General features: G+C 41.0%; 1 protein-coding gene across 4 annotated transcripts in view; it reads left to right on the forward strand.

Annotated features, from left to right (window-relative positions):
• Window positions 1–19,238, forward strand: part of LOC105495785 (NIMA related kinase 9) — a 44,424-nt gene that overhangs the window by 9,306 nt on the left and 15,880 nt on the right. For 3 of the 4 annotated variants that reach the window (XM_011765549.2, XM_011765550.2, XM_011765552.3), the window contains 11 exons: window positions 648–779; window positions 3,433–3,543; window positions 4,339–4,403; window positions 7,354–7,404; window positions 7,827–8,019; window positions 10,121–10,265; window positions 10,902–11,138; window positions 11,602–11,648; window positions 13,575–13,730; window positions 15,478–15,586; window positions 16,091–16,252. In XM_011765549.2, the coding sequence (XP_011763851.2) occupies window positions 648–779; window positions 3,433–3,543; window positions 4,339–4,403; window positions 7,354–7,404; window positions 7,827–8,019; window positions 10,121–10,265; window positions 10,902–11,138; window positions 11,602–11,648; window positions 13,575–13,730; window positions 15,478–15,586; window positions 16,091–16,252 (1,408 nt within the window). The remainder of the gene's footprint in view (window positions 1–647; window positions 780–3,432; window positions 3,544–4,338; window positions 4,404–7,353; window positions 7,405–7,826; window positions 8,020–10,120; window positions 10,266–10,901; window positions 11,139–11,601; window positions 11,649–13,574; window positions 13,731–15,477; window positions 15,587–16,090; window positions 16,253–19,238) is intronic. The other variant, XM_011765551.2, reaches the window with a different exon arrangement.

Below are 19,238 nucleotides of genomic sequence, written 5' to 3' on the forward strand. Positions count from 1 at the left end.
TCTGAAATTTGCTTTGCTTTGCTGATTAAAGCTGACTATGAGTTTTATTAGAGCTGCTAGGGCCTTCATTATATCTCATCTTGGGAGAGGCATGACTTCTTAGGACATTTTTATTTCCAAGTTTATTTTTGAAGTCAGAAAATCTTTTTCAAATTCAAAAGAAATTCACTAGTTGTATTAGCGTAACAGATGCCAAATTGGGCCATTTTAAAAGTTTCATTACGTGTATTTTAGTTAAAACATCTAATTCCATCATTCAGTTACCATCTCCCCACTGCCAGTGTTTGGGTTTTTTTCCCATTGGTGAACTTTTACTAAGTATGTCTTTAAGTATGTGTAAAGTCTTCAGCAGGCCTTGAACGCCTGAAGCCTCTGTGATCTAGGAATCACACAGCTATTGAGCCCCTCAAGTTACCACAGTTCCTTTATCACAGAGATTGTCCCTTTATAATTGACCCAAGAGATTTGATATGAATTAAGATTTCTTTCCATAGTGGCATCATCTCATAAAAACCATTTTGGAATCTGCTGATGAATGTTTTATGGTTGTTGTCACTAGTTCCTGGGAAATTTAATTAAGCTGTTGAAATGTTAACATAGTTACCTCAGAAAAGAAGTTATTCTTTGATTGTTTCTTTGTTGCTCAGCTTGTGGGAACCCCGTATTACATGTCTCCAGAGCTCTGTCAAGGAGTAAAGTACAATTTCAAGTCTGATATCTGGGCAGTAGGCTGTGTCATTTTTGAACTCCTTACCTTGAAGAGGACGTTTGATGCTACAGTAAGTTGGCATATTATCCCTATATTGCATTTAGCAGGTTGCAAGTGGTACAGCCTGACTAAGCAGATCAACTCTATTCCCAGGCTTCTGATTTCTGGCAAAAATAACCTGTATTCAGGTACAAGATTAGTAATCTATTATTAAAATGCTATCGACCCAGCCAGGCGCAGTGGCTCATGCCTGTAATCCCAGCATTTTGGGGGGCCGAGGTGGGTGGATCACTTGAGGTCACCCTGGCCAACATGGTGAAACCCCATCTCCATTAAAAATACAAAACTTAGCTGGGTGTGGTGGCGTGCCCCTGTAATCCCAGCTACTCGAGAGGCTGAGGCACAAAAATTGCTTGAACCCAGGAGGTGGAGGTTGCAGTGAGCCAAGATTGCACCACGGTACTCCAGCCTGGGCAACAGAGCAAGACCCTGTCTCAAAAAAAATTAAAATTAAATTAAAAAGTTCATCTCTTAAAAGCAAAAAATGGAACATGATGGTTCACTTTTTCAAGCAGTAGGAAGTGGAACATTATTAACAGCAGCCAGATGATCATGCAACTACTGCATCACTTTCTTGGAAACGTGTAAAAGGACGCAAATCTAGTGAACAGAATGGAAGGGAGCAAAAGACAATTGTTTTATCTGGGTCTCACTCTGTTGCCCAGGCCTGGAGTGCAGTGTTGTGATCATAGCTCACTGCAGTCTCAAATTCCTGTGCTCCAGCAGTCATCCCGCCTCAGTGCCTGAGTAGTTTGAACTACAGGCATGCCTCACCACACCTGGCTATTTTTTGTAGAGATGGGTTCTCACTATGTTACCCAGGCTGGTTTCAAAATCCTGGCCTCAAGTGATCCTCCTGCCTCAGCCTATGCTAGGATTACAGGTGTGAGCCCCCATGCCCAGCATATTTAGGCCCTTTCCTAAATTGTTACTTTTTTATGCCTTTATTCTATCTTTGTAAACACTTCTGACATAGCACCAGTATCACTTTATTGTACTTAACTTTTTTTATATAGCTGTGGTTTTGCCAGGTAATCTAAAACCCTTCCAAATGTTTGCTTTATTTTCTACAATACCTAACACATTGTGGGTGTTAAAAATATTCATTAACTAGAGAAAAAAAAAAGTTTATCTGTTAAAAAATAAAGATTGTCATTGCTTTATAGACAATGAATCCCTTTAAGTCTTTCTTTCTTTTTTTAAGTAAATTAAAGTACAACCTTATATAAAGCAGTGCTTCTCAAACTTTAATACACATACAAAGTCATCTTGTTGAAATGCAGATTTTTTTGGGGGGCAGGGTTGATATTCTGTGTTTCTAACAAGCTCCCAGGTGATGCTGATGCTGCTGGTCCATGGAGCACACTGAGGGGCTAAAGTGGATTCACATCCAGTTGCCTCTACCAACCAGGTGTGAGAATTTAGGCAAATCACTTCATCTCTTGGATCCTCTGTTTCATTATCTATAACATGGTAACAATATATATTCCCCATACAGAGATTCTCTCATAATGTATATGAAAAACGCAAATGTAAGGTAATGTAAATTCATTGCCCTTTCATAAGACCTATTCATTTTTCTAAATCCTGAGGGTTGTTCTAGTATATCATCTAATTCCCCTAAATAGTATGGTGGAAGAAAAATGACTTGGAGTCAGAGGCTGGGCATGTTGGCTCATGCCTGTAATCCCATCACTTTGGGAGGCTGAGGCGGGCGGATCACCTGAGGTCAGGAGTTCGAGACCAGCCTGGCCAACGTGGTGAAACCCCATCTCTACTAAAAAATACAAAACTTAGCCAGGCATGGTGGCACATGCCTGTAATCCCAGCTACTCAGGAGGCTGAGACACAAGAATCACTTGAACCCAGGAGACAGAGGTTGTAGTGAGCGGAGATCGTGCCACTGCACTCCAGCCTGGGTGACAGAGTGAGACTCTGTCTCAAGAAATATGTGTATATATATATGTTGTGTATTTGTACGTGTGTGTGTGTATATATGTGTGTGTATATATGACTTGGAGTCAGGCTTTGATTGGAGTTATAGCTTCATTTTTACTATCTGTGATTTTGGTCAGTTACTTTACATCTCTGAGCCCCATTTTTCTCATATATAAATTGATAATGATAATAATTTCCTTGAATGGCATTAGTGAGGCTAAAAAATACCATATATGTAATGTGCCTGTCTAGTTTGTAGTAGTCTCTCAATAATGGTATTACTATAATATTGTTAATATTATCATCTTAATATTATTCACTGCCTTGTCTGTTGCAGCAGAGTATTGCCTGTACAGCCACAACTAGGATATATAAATTAGAAGGCAAGTTAGTTGGCAAGGGAACTACATGAAGCCAAGAAGCATAGCTAGTCTTGCTTTCCTTTTTCTTGGGATTCAGTTGAAAGGTCAGATTATCATATACTCTGAGTATTATATTGTTGGCCACATAGTTATAGATTGTATAGCCAGTTGGCTTCATTCTGTCTGATAGTATTAGTGCATCCCTAACCATTTCTTGTTGATGCATACTAGTAGTTATAACAAGAAGTCAGACCTATTGCCAGTTCTTTAAATAATGGTCATAGACACCTGAGAGCCCCTACCAGTAGAGTATAGCATCATCTTCATATAACCAGGAACAATGCAGTCATCATTTTCTCATAGAACCCACTCAACCTGTGTGTGAAGATCGTGCAAGGAATTCGGGCCATGGAAGTTGACTCTAGCCAGTACTCTTTGGAATTGATCCAAATGGTTCATTTGTGCCTTGACCAGGTAGGTGTGACTTAAATATTCATTTCAGTTTCGTATTTCCCCTTCCAGCCTCAGTGTTTGGTGTATGGCATAACTATAAACCATACAAAACCACATCCAGTTCCCCAGGGTAGAGTGTATTTGTGGCTATACACAGAATAGGTATTGGTAATTCATTATAGTTGTGTGCTTCAGTGAACAAATTCTTCCTTTATTCTGTTTTGTAAGTATTAGTTTGTGAAATGAATTTCCCATCTAAATTGTGCTCCATTTTTATGACCAAGAGTAATTTCTGAATATATATTTCATAAAACTGCAATGAAAGATAATTTACCACTTTTAATACAGAATGTCTGTATTTCTCATATCTCATAGTTCCCTTGCTATGTAGTTCTAGTATTACTCAAAGTATGTTTCATGAAACACTGGAGTCAAAATCACCAGGGAATGGGAGAGTTTTATAAGTAAAAAGAAGATTCCTGGGCCCCACCCCAGACGAACTCAGTCAGAATCTCTGTGGATAAAGCCCAGAAATCTTTATTTGTAACAAACCCCTCAGGTGATTCTTCTATTCTGTATATAATGAGGTTTGAGAGCCACTGCCCTAATTGAACAAGTGAGGAAGGTGCATTATAAACATTCTCCTTCATGTACAAGTGTTGATGATAATGAGGTGAGAAACATAAAACGTGGAGTATCACATAAGAAATGATTTTTAAAACAAAGGGATAATGCAGTGGTCTTTGACTAATTATCTTTAGATCCCATGTTGCCCATTTCCTTTAAGTGAAAACTAACCCTATTTTTACTTTTTAGGATCCTGAGCAGAGACCTACTGCAGATGAACTTCTAGATCGCCCTCTTCTCAGGAAACGCAGGAGGTAAATTATGAAGAAGTCACTCCATTGTCTTTTCTGAGATAGATGACTTTTAGAGGCTTGATCCAAGTACTACAAGAAAGAGTAGTGTTTCCGGACTTGGTTGCAATAGTGCTATTTTCTACCAAGTCCCTGCTTTTATTGCTTAGGGATAGCTTCTGACTTTTGCCTCCTTCGCCTGTGCTATTTTGTTCTAAATGCGTACTGATGAGACCCAGGAGCCCTTCACACCTCCATCCATTGGTTTTAAATCTAGAGTTGAGGCATTAGAGTGCAGTAAGGAAGAGGGGTGTCTGGACTCAGACATCCTTATGTTTATGTCTGAATTTTGTCATTATCTTTGTCAAGTTATTTAACATCCTTATTTCTTAGCTTTCTCCTCTATAAAGTAAGATGAGGTCAGGATTAAAGAAGATAATGCATAAAAAGTGGTCAGTCTAGGGTCTGGCATAGGGTGCTTACCAATTGTAGTGTGAATTGGACTGGGCCTCTGGTTTTTTTATTTTTTGTTTGTTTTCTGAGACAGAGTCTCACTGTGCCATCCAGGCTAGAGTGCAGTGGCACAGTCCTAGCTCACTGCAGCCTTGAACTCCTGCTGCAAGTGATTCTCACACCTCAGCCTCCCAAGTAGCTAGGACTACAGGTGTGCACCATCATGACTGGCCAATTTTTCTATTTTTATAGAGACGGGGTCTCGCTGTGTTGCCCAGGGTGGTCTCAAAGCTGTTGCCTGGCCTCAAGCAATCCTCCTGCTTCAGCCTCCCAAAGTGTTGGGATTACAGGCATGAGCCACTATACCCGTCCTGGGCCTTTGTTTTTCACTGCATTTGTTTAGGTGGTAGGTTGGAGTTGGAGGAATCCTCTTCAGGTACATTTTGCCCATATTTGAAGTCGAGTTTTATTGACTCCTCAGAGGTTATTTCCTGAGATTCATTCTGTCAGATATCTCTAGAGATAGGAAGAACATCCTTTATCCCTCAGTTCCTCTAGGAGGTTTCACACCTTAATTTAAAACGTTTATCTTCCTTAAATGTTTGAGTCTGTATTTCATCCTATTACACTATTTTTGCCTTGCTACCCTTCTTCCTCCACTACCAGTTCTTTGTTTTTATACCTTCCAGATATTCACATACAATGCTTGTTTCAAGTCTTGCCCTTGGATACATTCTATACATCCCTAATTCCATATTTGCTGTTTCATCCGTACTGTTATTCTACTATGCCATTTAATTAATCTTTTCTGGTTCTTCTCCAGCCAGTGTTTTAGTGCCTGAAATTATGTACTGTACTCCAGATATGGCACCATGAACTTCCATTTATGTTTTGTGCATGTGCAGGCAGTATCACCCTTTTGGTCTGGTTAAGCATATTTAAAATTTTTATCTGGCTTATTTCACAGCAGTATAATGATTTATTTTATTTTACTTTTTTTTTTTTTAATTTGCCTTTTGAGAGTCTCACTCTGTTGCCCAGGCTGGAGTGCAGTGGTGCAATCTCGGCTCACTGCAACCTCTGTCTACCAGGTTCAAGCAATTCTCCTGCCTCAGCCTCTCGAGGAGCTGGGACCAGGCAGGCGCCACCATGCCTGGCTAATTTTTGTATTTTTAGTAGAGACAAGGTTTTACTATGTTGACCAGTCTGGTCCGAACTCCTGACCTCAGGTGATCTGCCTGCATCGGCCTCCCCAACTGCTGGGATTACAGGCATGAGCCACCAAGCCCGGCATAATCACTGTTTTAAGTCACTATTTTAATCTCTTACTTCTTGAGTGTAGGCATGAAATTTTTACTGAGATAATTATAGATTTACCTGCAATACTTTGGAACTTTGTACTTTGATGGAAAACACAAGACAGAGTTTTCCAGACAGAGAATATAGCATAAGCAGAAACATAGACACAGGAAGTTGTGGAAAATATTCAGGAAACACAAAATTCTATTTGGCTAGATTAGTGGTCCTAGACCTGGGACTTTTGATGCAAAATATCAGGAGCTTTCAAAAAGTACTGATGCCTGAGCACTACTCCAGGAGCTCAGCTATAATTGATTTAGTTAGGATGACAGCCCTGGGCTAGAACATGGGGTGCAAACAAAAGGAAGGAAGTCTGGAAAAACAGGTAGGAAATCTTGCATGCCAGGCCAAGAAGATTGTGGTTAATTCAAGAGGTAGTGCAAAAGATAGAGTGGGTATCACGTCCACTGTCGAGAGATAGTGGATGTTTGCGAGAGGGCAGTTCGTGTGATGAGAGGCATATCTAAGGAAGAGTTATTTAGCAATATTAGCATCTGCGTTAAATTAGTATAGTAAAATGATTAAGACTGTAGTAAGTGAGGCTGATTAGGAGGTATTATCACAGTACAGGTGGGAAGTAGAGCTGCCCAGAACTAAGGTGGTGAGACTGGAAAGGAAGAGGTGAGTACAAAAAGTACTATATAGGTAGAATCTGTAGAACCTGAATATTAAAGGGAAAGAGATGAATCAGAGATGACTGAGGTTTTAAGCCCAGTTGACTGGGAGAACTGGGGAAGGCTGTTGCAGCTAGTTACAGAAATAGAGGAGTCGGAAAGAAAAGCTCATTTGGGGAAAAGCTAACAAACTCATATTTGGAGATCCTGAGTTTGGGAGTCAGTGGGCAGACTAGATGAAGGTGTCCATCAGATACTAAACATGTACATCAGAGGTTCTCAAGGCTCTCTGTTCCACCCTGGACCACTTCTCAGAGGTAGAAAGCAAATGGCCCCAAACTGCTGGCCTTTGGGTATTTAATGAATTATCTAATGAAAGGACTATATAATTGTTTTGAGTTGTATCGAGGTACTTTGCTAAAAGTATTGTGATGTTGTAGGATGCATACAGTTTATAAGAGGATTAAATCTGTGCAATGTATTAAACACACCTCTGCAATATAAAATCCTATTATTTCACTCATGTATCTTTGCTTTTCTTTTGGTAGAGAGATGGAGGAAAAAGTCACTCTGCTTAATGCACCTACAAAGAGACCAAGGTAATGTTCAAGAGACTCTTAAAAACTTATATATCCTAAATTACAACCGGGGGGGTCTTTCTTGAGCATAGGCATTATTTGATTTCAGGAGCCAGCATCTGCTTAAATTTCAGACAGTCATTTCTAAGAAGAAAGCTATAATTTCACCCTTACACTAAAGTGGCCATCATTACCATGATGAATGTGGAAAAGTGTAGGTGTTATGGGTCAGACTGGAATCTGATCTGGCCAAGCTGTGATGAAGCCCTGAGGCAGGAATTTCAAAGTCTGCTGTGATAGAGCACATTGAAATAAGTTGTCGAGAAAGAACATACTTTCTCATACCATAATTAGCAGTTCTTCTCAGGGAACAGACTGGAAGCATTTTTCTTTGATATTGTTTTTAATGTTAAATGTGCCTTTGTTCTGGGGGTTGTTGGCAGGTCAAGCACTGTGACTGAAGCACCCATTGCTGTAGTAACATCACGAACCAGTGAAGTCTATGTTTGGGGTGGTGGAAAATCCACCCCCCAAAAACTGGATGTTATCAAGAGCGGCTGTAGTGCCCGGCAGGTGTGTGCAGGGAATACCCACTTTGCTGTGGTCACAGTGGAGAAGGAACTGTACACTTGGGTGGTAAGTGAACGCTAAGCATTTTGGAACAGTGCTGTAAGCCTAATAGTTTACTGGGCCCACGATGTTTAAGCATTTTATTAGCTGAACCTATACTAAGGGAGTGGCAACCTGGGGTGATGGAATGGAAGCTATTATAAGAGCAGGAATTTTGTCTGTTTAGTTCACTGATGTACGCCCAGGGGTGGTACATATTAGGTCACCTATAAATGGTTTTTGAATGAATGAATTAGAGAGGGAGAGAAAATGGAAAGACTCAGGAGACTGGGCTTTCCCATTTACAGCTGGATGATTTCAGACAAGTCACTCAATTACTCTGTTATATTACCATGAGGTTCAGAGCAACTATTATCTGTGAAATAGCTTTGTAAACAAAGGAAGCACTATACCATGTCAGGAAACCCCTGAAGCCCACAGCAGTGATTGGAGATGGCTAGGTATATTTTGTGTAGAATTTCTTTGTTGCCCTCTAGATTCTCCCCTCTCTCACCTTCTTTAACAAATTGTGTTTGCTGTCTGTTTCCTTATCTCTCACTCTCTCCTCATTCACCTACAGTGCAGCTTCCGTCTCTGCCACTCAACTGAAACTAGTCTTGAAAAATGACCCATAAATTGCTAAAATAAAACAGATGGTTTTTAGTCCTTACTTAGCTTGACTCTGGGTAGCATTTGACATAGTTGACCACTCCCTCCTTGAAGCTTTGTCTTCACTTGCCTTCTGTGATAGCGTGTTCTCTTGGCTTTCCGCCTGTCTCTTGCTATGCCTTCTCAGGCTCATTTCAGGCTGTTGGAGAGAAATTGGTATCTTAAACATTTATTGGCCGGGAGCAGTGGCTCACACCTGAAGTCCCAGCACTTTGGGAGGCCAAGGCGAGTGGATTGTTTGAAGCCAGTAGTTTGAGACCAGCCTGGCAAACATGACAAAACCCCATCTCTACTAAAAATAAAAAAGTTAGCTGAGAATACAAAAGTGGCGTATGCCTGTGATTCCAGCTACTCAGGAGGCTGAGGCACGAGAATCACTTGAGCCTGGGAGGTGGAGATGGCAGTGAACCACTGGAGAGCGCACCACTGCACTCCAGCCTGGGTGACAGAGCAAGAGCTTGTTTGAAAAAAAATATATACATATATATGTATATGTATTATGAGGACTTGTAGTTTACTCATTTAATAGAATTATTTTTCTCTATAAAACTATAGAAAAGGCCAGATGTGGTGGCTCACGCCTGTAATCCCAACACTTTGGGAGGCTGAGGCAGGTGGATCACCTCAGGTCAAGAGTTCGAGACCAGCCTGGCCAACACGGCAAAACCCCATCTCTACTAAATATACAAAACATTAGCTGGGCGTGGTGGCAGGTGCCTGTAATCCCTGCTACTTGGGAGGCTGAGGCAGGAGAATCGCTTGAACCCTGGAGACAGAGCTTGCAGTGAGCTGAGATCGAGCCACTGCACTCTAGCCTGGGTGACAAGAGCGAAACTCCATCTCAAAAAAAAAAAAAAAAGTTGAAAAGTCATCAAGGACTAGTCTCATTGACTCTTCCATGTTTCAGGGAAACTGTGACCAAAATTTATGAAACTTCTAGTACAGATTTTCAAGAAGCTATATTCCTGTAGAAAGCAACCAAATTAGACTATATTATAAAGAATTTTTTTCACCATCACCTGTAATTAAATATATTGTTTACCTTAGACTTGAAGGACAAAGATTAGATTAATGGATATTAATCTGGATACTTTTTAAGTTTTCTTTACCTGTTGGCAGGGTCTTTATACTACTTGCTATTAAAATATTTAATCCCTTTGCCCATTTTTTTCTAATTCCTAAACTTCTAGCTCTTTTTTTCTACTGTTTTTCTTCATATGAAGTTACATTAAAGATCAGCTTTTGGCATGAAAAATTAAAACTTCATAAGACCTCTCAGCCGGGCATGGTGGTTCATGTCTACAATCCCAGCACTTTGGGAAGCCGAGGCAGGAGGATCACTTGAGCCCAGGAGTTCAAGGCCAGCTTGGGCAACATAACGAGAACCCATCTCTTTAAAATTTTAAGTTTAATAAAATGTAATTTTAAAAAAAAGTCATAAGACCTCTTTATTTCACAGAACATGCAAGGAGGCACTAAACTCCATGGTCAGCTGGGCCATGGAGACAAAGCCTCCTATCGACAGCCAAAGCATGTGGAAAAGTTGCAAGGCAAAGCTATCCATCAGGTTTCATGTGGTGATGATTTCACTGTCTGTGTGACTGGTAAGCCATCAGCAGAAAGTGTCTTAAGTGCATTTAATGTGGGAGTATTTTGCTTAATGCTGTGCAATCTTAATTGGGATTTTAAAACAAAAGACAGTCTACAAAGAACCAGAGGACCTTGAGCAAATATACTCATTAATAATAACATGCCAAATTTGCTATAGTATTAGGTGGTGGTGAGCAAGGAGAAGACAGAGAAGAGGTGGGATCAGGAGAAAATGTGTGTCCCGGTTAGCAGGAAAAATAATCTTACCACCTCATCAGGCTATGGATAACACAAAATTAGGATCAAGACCTAAGTTTAGTTTTAGTCTTGTCATTACTTACTTTATGGTTCCTTGGAACTCTTTTTTTTTTTAATCTATATAACAAAGATGGCCCTATTAAAATTTTAAGTCCTTTTAACGTGATAATGCTACCACTTTTTAAATTGTTTTATATAGTAGTGGTAGCAGTACACATGACTCTCTGACATAGAACTCTAGACTTGCACAGTCTGTCCTTTTAATTTCTTGGATATAATCATTTCATGTGAGATCGTTTGCTGGGGTAGTCCTCATTCCAGCCCTGCCCAATTTTCTGATTAGATAGAATAAGTCAGTCCTTTGATGGATTCTGTTTTCCTTTCTTTTGCAGATGAGGGTCAGCTCTATGCCTTTGGATCAGATTATTATGGCTGCATGGGGGTGGACAAAGTTGCTGGCCCTGAAGTGCTAGAACCCATGCAGCTGAACTTCTTCCTCAGCAATCCAGTGGAGCAGGTCTCCTGTGGAGATAATCATGTGGTGGTTCTGACACGAAACAAGGAAGTCTATTCTTGGGGCTGTGGCGAATATGGTAGGGGTAGCCTTGTCTCTGTCCACTTCTTCGCAGGTATACAACCTGACTTCAAAGTTGTATGCATCTAAACACATCATGCATCCCCTAAATGAGAAGTGTTGATTCCATAAATCTTTTAATTTTTTATTTTTTTTCCTCGAGACAGAGTTTCTCTCTGTCACCCAGGCTGGAGTGCAATGGCACGATCTGGGCTCACTGCAACCACCACCTCCCGAGTTCAAGCAATTCTCCTGCCTCAGCCTCCTGAGTAACTGGGATTACAGGCGCACACCATCACACCTAGCTAATTTTTTGTACTTTTAGTAGAGACAGGGTTTTGCCATGTTGGCCAGGCTGGTCTCGAACTCCTGACCTCGTGATCTGCCCGCCTCAGCCTCCCAAAGTGCTGGGATTACAGGCATGAGCCACCATGCCTGGCAAAAGAGAATCTTACAGAACCTCTTCACTGGGAAGGAAGCCCTCATTATAATGATTTTCATTCTTATGTGTGTTTCAGGACGACTGGGTTTGGATTCAGAAGAGGATTATTATACACCACAAAAGGTAAAATCAGAAGCAGCTTCTTTCTAAAACCTATCTAAGTCGCACAGACTCCAATAATATGTCCTCTTTCCTTGGCTCTGCTGTATCAAGGTGTTTATTTCTGAAATGTTTCCTGTGTGGGAGACCGACAATCTAGGATTCCTGATTTAGCACCCTGTGGTCTTGTCATCTGACCAAATCATAGAAAATTGAGAAAGTGGATACAACGACTGTGGACATTGTGAAGTCACATCTTACTCAGGGATGAAAGCTAAAATCAGCGTGTACAGCAGAAAAGTCACATATAGCTACAAATACACTGGAAAATTCAAGAAGATACAGTAAAGCAATATACTGTCTCTTAACCCAACACAGTCATTTTCCTTTCCTATTTCTACAGTTGACCACCAGATGAAATATTAATAGTTGTTTTTGTTTAGCGGTCATGTTGCATGAAACTTACTATCTAATTACTCTCAGCCTTGCCAGAGCTGGCCCTGTGAGAGGCTCACAGAGGCTGATACCAGCTGGGGGGAAAGCACAGTCACATCTCTCCCACCTACCCTAGGGCACAGGCTTACCCATTGGAGGGTTGGCTAAATCAGCTATACCATTTATTGTTTACCAGTGTTTTGGCTTTTTTTTTTTTTCCTTGGGAACTTTTAGACATCAGTTTTTATTTACATTTTAAAAATTAAATTATTCTGCGTTTCTAAGGACCATCCTCAATGGGATTCCCAGCTGTTCCTTTTCTCCTGGAAAGGCTGTGGCAGAAACTGAGGGTTGAGGTTTCAGGTTTTACATACATCCATTGTGGACCCACACACGCATCACGCCACCATTCTCCAGTCCTGTCTAGTTAGCTGTAAAAATATATGAGCATTTGGAAATCCTAGATATTACCTCAGTACTCTGCCACCTCTCCTATAAAATGACCAGATTGGGACCTCTAGGGCTGTTGAATTTCTGTAACTGTCAAGCAGCCTTCCATCTCAAGACAAAATCAGCAATGAATTGAAGCTTCTTTCTCAACTTTTTGACAAGTCACCCTAAGTAGGACTATTACTAAAACAAACTGAGAGGGGCTGTCTTGTTTGGTTGACCTGGAACTGTCACCTTTTCCTTGATATTATAAAACTTGAGCTCTTCATTGACCGTAGTAGCCTTGGCTGGGCACAATGGCTCATGCCTGTAATCCCAGCACTTTGGGAGGCCGAGGCGGGCAAATCACTTGAGGTCAGTAGTTTGAGACCAGCCTGGCCAATGTGGTGAAACCCTGTCTCTATTAAAAACACAAAAATTAGCCGAGCATGGTGGCACATGCCTATAGTCCCAGCTACTCAAGAGGCTGAGGCAGGAGAATAGCTTTGAACCTGGGAGGCAGAAGTTGCAGTGTGCCAAGATCATACCACTGTACTCCAGCCTGGGTGACAGAGCAAGACTCCACCTCAAAAAAAAAACAAGAAAAGAAAATAGTAGTTTCAGCCGGGCGTGATGGCTCATGCCTGTAATCCCAGCACTTTGGGAGGCCAAGATAGGTAGATCACCTGAGGTCAGGTGTTCGAGACCAGCCTGGCCAACATGGTGAAACTCCATCTCCAATAAAAATACAAAAATTAGCCGGGCATGGTGGTGTGCACCTGTAATCTCAGCTACTCCAGAGGCTGAGACAAGAGAATCACTTGAACCTGGGAGGCAGAGATTGCAGTGAGCCAAGATCGCGCGTCTTCACTCCAGTCTGGGCAAAAGAGGGAAACTCTGTCTCAAAAAAAGAAAAGAAAAAATAGCCTCTAAGACACTGGGCAAATCTGAAAAGAATAGAGCGGTCCTCACATTTCTGTAATCATTCTGCTAAATGCAGCATGTCTCTTTTGAAAGAATTTAAGAGCTTTTTTTCTAATACGAATTATATATTTGGGATTTCTTTTTCTGATTTTTTTCTTGCAGGTGGATGTTCCCAAGGCCTTGATTATTGTTGCAGTTCAATGTGGCTGTGATGGGACATTTCTGTTGACCCAGTCAGGCAAAGTGCTGGCTTGTGGACTCAATGAGTTCAATAAGCTGGGTCTGAATCAGTGCATGTCAGGAATTATCAACCATGAAGTGAGTGTCCTGATTGGTGTTCTAACTACATCATCAGAATTTCTCTAGGTTGAAATTTCTTTGAGATGCTATTATTAGTTAGTGACCATGGAATTTGACTTAAGAATAAAGTTATGGTCTCATAGGCATTGTGTGCAGCAAAAGAAGCCAGCCACAAAGAGTACATGCTATATAGCTCTATCTGTGTAAAATTTAAGAACAGGCAAAATTAACTTATACTGGCAGAAATAAAATTAACTTATACTGGCTACTTATGGAAGGAGGGGTATTAACAGAAGAGGTGGAAGGGATCCTAGGGTGATGGGAATGGTCTATATCTTGATCTGTAATGGTTTTACAAGTATATGTATATAGAAAAATGTGTCAAGCTGTGTGATATTTTGCAGTATGTTATACTTCAATAAATAAATTGATTACAAAGAATAAAATTATGAAATTCAGCTTTTACCTTATTGAAATAGGAACAAGCAAATTAATGTTATGAAAAAAAAGACATTTCCATGCATCACCTTCCTGGAGTTTTTTTGATTGATTGATTGATTGATTGATTGATTGGAGTTTTTTAGATTTATTTCTCCCAAATCACTGATCCTGTTTAGGCATATTGATGTAATTACCATTCTGTCTTCAAAAATGTTAGTAAATTGGCCAGTGATATTGTCTTAGTTTCCTTTTTGTGTTAATATGATGAGTTTTGTCATTTTCCAAAGAATAAAATTAAGAGACAGAAGTTTTCTGACTCAATGAAAAAGGTAAGAATTAATTTTTAAGCAATCTCTAAAGTAGTGATTTTCAATTAGGAGAGTACAAATTCAGGGCAAGGCTGGAGAGAGTGTCTTTGTAGTTTGAAAAGAAATATTCAGTTGTTGGGCGCGGTGGCTCACATCTGTAATCCTGGCACTTTGGGAGGCCGAGGCGGGCGGATCATAAGGTCAGGAGATCAAGACCATCCTGGCTAATACAGTGAAGCCCCATCTCTACTAAAAATACAAAAACAAAACAGCCGGGTGTGGCGGCAGCCGCCTGTAGTCCCAGCTACTCAGGAAGCTGAGGCAGGAGAATGGCGTGAACCTTGGAGGCAGAGCTTGCAGTGAGCCGAGACTGTGCCACTGCACTCCAGCCTGGGCGACGAAGCAAGACTCCGTCTCAAAACAAAAACAAAACAAACAAAAATGAAGAAATAGTCAGAATTACTATTACTTGATTTATGTTTTCATTATAGCAGCGGATTTGTTGTGAAATTTTAAACTTCAATGAGAGGATTCTTTTTTAATACTAATTCAAAGAGAACATGAGTTTTAATTAAGTTGAGAAACACTACCCTATAGATGAAATTAGATCACAGTAAACTGATTCCTTTATGGGCTGGAGACAGTCCTCAGGACTTTAATTCTTTGCCCTGCCCTTGTTAGATATGCAGAGTGTATAACCAAGGTAAGTGTCAATGATTCTCTCCTTATGTAAATACCTTCTGGGATAGAAAGTTCATGTTTTATAAACCCTAAGTCAGAATCTAAAACTTTGGTTGTCAGAAAGTTCTGCCTCACGTGCTGTATTCTCTGATTACATATTGAGCTTATTTCTTCTTGTTTTCTGTTGGAGATGGAAAACTACCTGGCACCCTCTTCTTAGTAATATAACTCACTTGAAAGGCCTTTTGGTCACCAGGACTTTTTTCCATTCTCCACCTGATTTTCCCTCGATTTTCTTACCTCATGTATCTGCTTTGTGTTTTATTTTGGTTCAGGCATACCATGAAGTTCCCTACACAACGTCCTTTACCTTGGCCAAACAGTTGTCCTTTTATAAGATCCGTACCATTGCCCCAGGCAAGACTCACACAGCTGCTATTGATGGTAAGTTGATTTACAACTGTATCACATGCCTTAGTAACTCAGCCTCTTTTATTCAATCAAGTATTAGGTTTTCCTCATTTGTACATCATCCTGATTTCCCCTGAACATCTAGTATTATCTCATTAATGTATTCAGGTACATATTTTTCTTGATAATTATTATAAATGCATAATAAATACATCCTTTTATGAGACCACCGCACCTATGATTCCAGACATCTGTTGTCTCTGATTAGCACCTTTTATAAGTATTCTAAGGTAATACTCATTTTTCTCACTAAAAGTACAATACTGGAGAGAGAATACAATATCGAGTCGCTGACTGGATCTAATTGGTTATAGTGCCTAGATACTGTAGCTGCTCTAGGTCCAGGATCATGTGGCTAGTTTTGTATTTGTATATTCTAACAACCAGAAGCTAGTCCATGGAAGTCTACTTGGCTGCATCTTCTCTGGGTTCCAGGACTCATTTGTGCTTTGTTGTTTCTTTTTGCTTCTCTCTCAGAGCGAGGCCGGCTGCTGACCTTTGGCTGCAACAAGTGTGGGCAGCTGGGCGTTGGAAACTACAAGAAGCGTCTGGGAATCAATCTGTTGGGGGGACCTCTAGGTGGGAAGCAAGTGATCAGGGTCTCCTGCGGTGATGAGTTTACCATTGCTGCCACTGATGGTGAGTCTGTACATATCATTTCAAGCTTTCTGGATTCTTGGCTGTGTTTCAGTTCTTGGCTGGGAAAGAAGTGGACTGGTTATTTGTATAGCTGCATTATGGATATACTTTTTTATTTGTATTAAATTGGTGGCCGGTTATATATATTAAGCTTTATTAACTTTTTATGTATTCAACATAGTGATTGTTTTTAAAGGCCAGATTTCTAGATAACGATAGGTTAATGTTCTACATTCCTCCTTTTTTCATTTCAGCTTTTTTGGTAAAATGTTGTAAGAATTATTAAGTACTTCTATACAACTTGCCCAGTATCTTATTGATTGGTTTCAATAAACAGTGATTGGATAGCTGGAGAGAACAGCATATTTTCTCTGTTGTCTGGGGTCAACTGTACTACAGTGATGTCCATAGGGACTGCTAAGGTTCGAAGGGCTGCTTTCCTCTATATTATGTGTCTCTCAGATTTCTGAGTTGGTCTAACTGATTTTTCTTCTCTCTTTTCTCTGAGACGATTTTTTTTTTTTTTTTGGAGATAGAGTTTCACTCTTGTTGCCCAGGCTGGAGTGCAATGGTGCGATCTCAGCTCATCACACACAGCCTCTGCCTCCCAGGTTCAAGCGATTCTCGTGCCTCAGCCTCCTGAGTAGCTGGGATTATAGGCATGCACCACCACGCCCGGCTAATTTTTGTATTTTTAGTAGAGATGGGGTTTCTTTATGTTGGTCAGCAGGTCTCGAACTCCCGAGCTCAGGTGATCTGCTTGCCTCGACCTCCCAAAGTGCTGAGATTACAGGCGTAAGCCATTGTGCCTGGACTTTTTTTTGTTTTTGTTTTTGTTTCTTTTTGAGATGGAGTCTTGCTCTGTTGCCCAGGCTGGAGTGCAATGGCGCGATCTTGGCTCACTGCAACCTCCACCTCCCAGGTTCAAGCAATTCTCATGCCTCAGCCTCCTGAGTACCTGGGATTACAGGCGTGAACCACCACATCCAGCTAATTTTTGTATTTTGTATTTTTAGTACAGACAGGGTTTTGCCATGTTGGCCAGGCTGGTCTCGAACTCCTGACCTCGTGATCTGCCCGCCTCGCCTGCCAGAGTGCTGGGATTACAGGTGTGAGCCTCTGCACCTGGTCCTCTGTGACTGTTTCTTTCTGCAGTATAGTTTGGTTCATTATTCCTTTTTTTTTTTTTTTTTTTTTTTTGAGACACAGTCTCACTCTTGTCACCCAGGCTGGAGTGCAGTGGCACGATCTCAGCTCACTGCAACCACCACCTCCCAGGTTCAAGCGATTCTCCTGCCTTAGCCTCCCAAGTAGCTGGGATTATAGGCACTTGCCACCATGCCTGGCTAATTTTTGTATTTTTAGTAGAGACGGGGTTTTGCCATGTTAGGCAGACTGGTCTCAAACTCCTGACCTCAGATGATCCACTCCTCTTGGCCTCCCAAAGTGCTGGGATTACAGGCGTGAGCCTCTGCGCCTGGTCACTCCTCTTCTGTACTGCCACTGTTGCTATCCTACTTTCCCTTCCTTCTTTGCTTACTTTTTTCCTCTTTTTTCTTTTTCCTGTGTCATCATCTGAACTTCTAAATTTTTGTAGCCACTTTTTTCACTTGACTGGTAACAACTCACATTTCATTTTCTTTTTTTGAGACAGAGTCTTGCTCTGTGCCCAGGCTGGAGTGCAGTGGTGTGATCTCAGCTCAGTGCAGCGTCCACCACCCAGGTTCAAGTGCTTCTCCTGCCTCAGCCTCCCAAGTAGCTGGAATTACAGGCGTGTGCCACCATGCCCAGCTAATACATTTCATCTTCTTATCTTTTGACTCATCAATTTTTTTGTTGTTGATTTTGCTCTGAGATATCCTTGTTTTCTTTTGGTCCATGCCTGTTCTGTACTCATGAGGGGTCTCAGGGATATTGTCAATTAAGTGATCTGTTACCATATTTAAATAAACCAGCATTCAGAACAGCACATTAACTCTCTCTGCTTGTCCCAAAATAAGGGACTTTAAGGAGCAAACTGTTTAGGTCAGACTTGGATAAATGGAAATGTCACACAGGACAGAATCAGGATGTCACTGAAGATAAATTTAGTGCAGCAAATGCTATAGCACTTTCTGACAGGGCTTCAGAAAGCTCATGTTTCTTGAATAGATCTGTGTAGTTCATGACTTTAACTTTAGAATGAGGAATGTAAATTTGGATTCTGTGGCTGGGCATATTACCACTTGATGTTCCTATACTCCTCTGAACTGTACTTGATGGCCTTATTCATGTCCAGGTCCTCTTTTAGGCTCTAGGAATATAGAAATGAGTCTCAGAAAACCCCTGCTTTCAAGGAGCTCACAGTCTAGTAGAGTAGGGGACTAGCAAGGCAGGTGTTAGGTGCTGTAATAGCAGCAGCCTACTCTTCTAAGTCCTGGAGTGCCCCAAGGCTCACTTGTCTCTCCAAAGTGAGCTTGTTCCCTTAAATTCCCCCTATACACTGCTTTATATCACCAGCCTTGATCTTGAGACTCATTTATTCAACAGCTCCTCAACTTGATGTCGAAATATAGGGTGGGCCATATAGCCCACTTATCTTAGACCAATCCTGATTCATGCCTTCATGCCTGTTGTCATGGCTTAATGATTAATAGCAACCCTGTTTCATTTAAAAAAAAAAAAAAAGCCTGATTTGGATAAGAAGTTATAGGCATCTCAGACAAACTTAGTATACTCAAAATCAAACTTCTGATTTTCTGCCCAGACCTGTACCTCCTGCAGCCTTCCTGTCTCAATAAATGGCAGCTTCATCCTACACTCCACATCCCATCCATATTGGTTATCTTCAGAATAAATCCAACCACTTCTCACCATCTCCACTACAACTGGTCTCCCTGCTTTCATCCTTGCTCCCCTGCCATCAGTTCTCCTCAGTAGATGGAGGGATTCTCTTAAATACCTACTCCTCAAAACCTCCAGTGGTTTCCTCTATCAGTCAGTAGAC

This window comes from Macaca nemestrina, chromosome 7 (genome assembly GCF_043159975.1).
Source record: "Macaca nemestrina isolate mMacNem1 chromosome 7, mMacNem.hap1, whole genome shotgun sequence".
In the NCBI taxonomy this organism is placed as follows: Eukaryota; Metazoa; Chordata; class Mammalia; order Primates; family Cercopithecidae; genus Macaca; species Macaca nemestrina.